Source organism: Galeopterus variegatus, unplaced genomic scaffold, assembly GCF_000696425.1.
Source record: "Galeopterus variegatus unplaced genomic scaffold, G_variegatus-3.0.2 Scaffold3662, whole genome shotgun sequence".
NCBI classification, from domain to species: Eukaryota; Metazoa; Chordata; class Mammalia; order Dermoptera; family Cynocephalidae; genus Galeopterus; species Galeopterus variegatus.
Genome location: NW_007729773.1, coordinates 78,443 through 81,824, shown reverse-complemented (window position 1 = coordinate 81,824; position 3,382 = coordinate 78,443). Strand labels below are relative to the sequence as shown.

Below are 3,382 nucleotides of genomic sequence, written 5' to 3'. Positions count from 1 at the left end.
CCCTTTAGTGTGACAATCAAAAATGTTCCAGACATTGCCAAATGTTCCCTGGGGGCAAAATCACCCCAGATCAAGAGCCACTGTTTTAGTGTATAGAAGTGTTCTATAAAACCTTCCGAAGGTTAAGACACTAGCGTAAGTAAATTCCCAGTTTCGCTTCCCTTGATTCCATCAGACAAGTATGAGCAGTATACCTGTCAGAATTGACAGCTCAGCCTGGTTCTCAGCCTTTGGTAAGCAATAAACAACTTCAAACACAATTCAGCATCCAGCTCAGCTAATATTTATTAAATATCTACCGTACATCAGGGTGTTTTCACATAGCTTATCACATTTAAACCCACTATAACTAGTTTGGCCCATAATCATCTCATGAAACAAAACAGACTTTCTTTTAAACTAAAAAAAAAAAAAAATTAATGTTTTATTCTGAAGAAAATGAGCGTAACCAGTCTTTATATCCCCTTATCCATCAGTATCCCCTTTAGAATGTTTTGAGTGAGGGTTTGGTTGGACCAAAAGTGAACCTCAAGTAGAAAGAGAGTAGCACCGGATAATGTCAGACAGAGGTGTTAAATCCCGGTGCTGCTGTTTCATAGCTGTGTTAACCCTGAGCAAGTCACCTCACCTCTATGAGCTGTAGTTTCTTCACGTGGGGGAAAAGAAAAAGGTACAATAACACCTTGCAGTTGTTTGTATTAGAGAATATAATGAAGGGGAAGTGTCTGGCACAGTCTCTGACTCATTGGCATATTATAAATAACAAATAAATAAACAGTGTTATTATTCTCAGTATAGGTTCATCAGGGTAAAAGGTATGCACCAAGTTTTATAATCAATCACTGTCTGATTTTCTAAGTTCTGGGACATTACTACAGGGGGGACTTATTAGTGGCATTTGAAATTCAGCTACTAAATCAAGCCCTGCTACTACCTTCTCTCTTGGAGCTGAGCCAGTGACTGGTATTTTCAATGCCAAATTAGAAATTATTGAAAGAAGAGTGGTTTCAAATGGCATATTTGTTCTACACCTCTGGAACACACAAGAGGAGGAAAATGTGGGAAGGTCCACACAGCAAGTGCACATTCTTACAGAATTAAGTGTCAGCTGTGAAGGTGCCATCAGCTACATCCATTTTCCCAGAGACTTGCTCTTTATTCAACACGTTTTTTGAATACCTACTATGTACGAGGATTCAAAGCTTGGTTCTCATGGTTGCCATGAGCAAATTAACAACCTCCTCTTTCCTTATCTGTAACAATGGAATAACCTCTCCCTCCAAGAGACTTAGTGAGGATTAGCGATATTATCTGTAAAATGTCTAACAGCATCTGACACATAAAAGGCACTCAGTAAATGTGCCCTCTGATGAAAGAGAGAAGCAAGCCGTAGCCCAGTAGTTCTCAACTTGAACATGCACCAGAATCACATGTAGGGGGTTTGTTAAAACACAGTTTCTGACTCCGTAGATCTGGGGTCAGGTCTAAGAATTTGTACTTTTAACAAATTCACAGATGATTCTGATGCTATTGGTCCAGGGACCATCCCTTTAGAACTGCTGCCTTACCCATCAGTGTAGATAAACTCCTTCCTTTCAGTCAAGTGCACAAAAGGACAATACATACAGAGGAAGAATTCAAACGTTTAGCTGCTTTGACTTGGGATGGGAAGAGCAGTCCTGTGATTTTACAAAAATACAACCACATCCCTGAGATTTCAGTGAGATATAAATGGTTGCAGCCAGGCACTTAAGATATTTCCTCTTTTTTCATGGTCTCTGTGTAGCTCCAACTCCAGCCCCTAGACAGAGCTCTCCATCCAAATCATCTGCATCTCATGCCAGTGATCCTACCACAGATGACATCTTCGAAGAGGGCTTTGAAAGTCCCAGCAAAAGTGAAGAGCAAGAAGCTGTAAGTGACCAGTTTGTTATTTCTGGTTTCATTTTCCTTAAAGTTAAAGCTTCCATATCTGAAATGGACAGTGCATGAGGAAGCCTACATAGAAAAGAATGCTGGCTCAGGTGCTTAAGTTCTAAAGGGTTGCTAAAGGGACTTTCTTTTATGTCTAAATGAGTCAGCTGGAAAACACTGTCCTTTTATTAAGTTGTTACTATCAGTCCACATTTGTGGTGTGGCATCCTCTAACTGAAGTTGTACCCTCTTTTAAAATAACTGATAGTATGTGCTGCATGAAAATATTCCCAGTTATCTCATATTTTCTATTGTTAAAAAGAGAAAAAAAAAGTATTATCTTCTTGTGTTCTAGCCTGATGGATCACAGGCCTCATCCAACAGTGATCCATTTGGTGAGCCCAGTGGGGAGCCCAGTGGTGATAATATAAGTCCGCAGGCCGGTAGCTAGATAGCACAGGTCTGGGTAGGTATCTGTCCTTTTTATCTCATTTACCTTAAGCTCTCTGTTTTCCCTTTTGCTTGTTCTTTGCTTCTGAAGTCACATTCCCAATGCTTGCACTCTCTCTTCTTGCCTGAGCTGTGTTCTGATGTTTGCCCCATTCCCTCTTGCCTGAGCTCAATTACCAGTGTTTTTACCATCTCTCCTTGGCTGGTGTCTGCTTTCCACTTTGCTTGTCCTCATGGATGCATGACCTTTGACATATATTGGGAGGTAGGGGTAGGAGGAAGAAGTGGGGATGGTTGTATTATCTTATTAATGATATGTCCTGAGTGGGTAGTGGTGATGGAACGTGGCATGGTCAATAGTATTTAATGTGGATTCAGTTTCTGAAAGCATCAACATTCTGAGATGGACACATTCTGCCCAGCCTGATAATTTCTCAGTGAGATGTGGTCCCAATGCTTTATTCTTTTAAGCAAAATGTCACTGCATTTGCCTATACTCTGCAGATCTAAAGAGGTCACCAATCGAACATATTGAGAAGCCAGACTAAGAAGCAAAAACAAGCAGGGCTTGAAATAAGATTGATCAAGATGTAAGACCATGGTAGCCCTTTTCATCTAGCCAGAAAGGGCCCTGCGCCCCTTCTGATGTGAAAGTGAAATTCAAAGCCCAAAGATGTGTAGCATTCACTTCTGAGGCTCTGTTGTTTGCACCTGTACTACAGCATGTGGTTTGCCACCAAGTCACTTCAGATTCCATCAGCAGCTACTTTGAGAGAGGTGTGCTTACATTTACTAGAAGTGGCTTTTGGCACTTGAATTTCAGTACATCTGATTGGATCGAAAGAAAGAAGAGCTGATGAAGCGAACCTTCTCAGGAGATAGAAGTACATCTTGTCACCCAGACATGATTTCTAAAGTCACTCCTTGACAAATGTGTTCAATTTTCAGATACTTTCCTAGTTTTCCATAAACATATAAGACTGCAAGGCTGTACCCAAAGAGTTCCTATTTTTAGTCC

The 3,382-nt window shown here is 40.7% G+C and overlaps 1 protein-coding gene across 1 annotated transcript in view; it reads left to right on the top strand.

The window, feature by feature from the left end:
• DAB1 (Dab, reelin signal transducer, homolog 1 (Drosophila)) overlaps window positions 1–3,382 on the top strand; it is a 155,114-nt gene that overhangs the window by 135,929 nt on the left and 15,803 nt on the right. Inside the window, exons 12-13 of the mRNA XM_008585671.1 lie at window positions 1,787–1,914; window positions 2,270–2,380. Of these exons, the coding sequence (XP_008583893.1) occupies window positions 1,787–1,914; window positions 2,270–2,365 (224 nt within the window). The 3' untranslated portion in view covers window positions 2,366–2,380. The remainder of the gene's footprint in view (window positions 1–1,786; window positions 1,915–2,269; window positions 2,381–3,382) is intronic.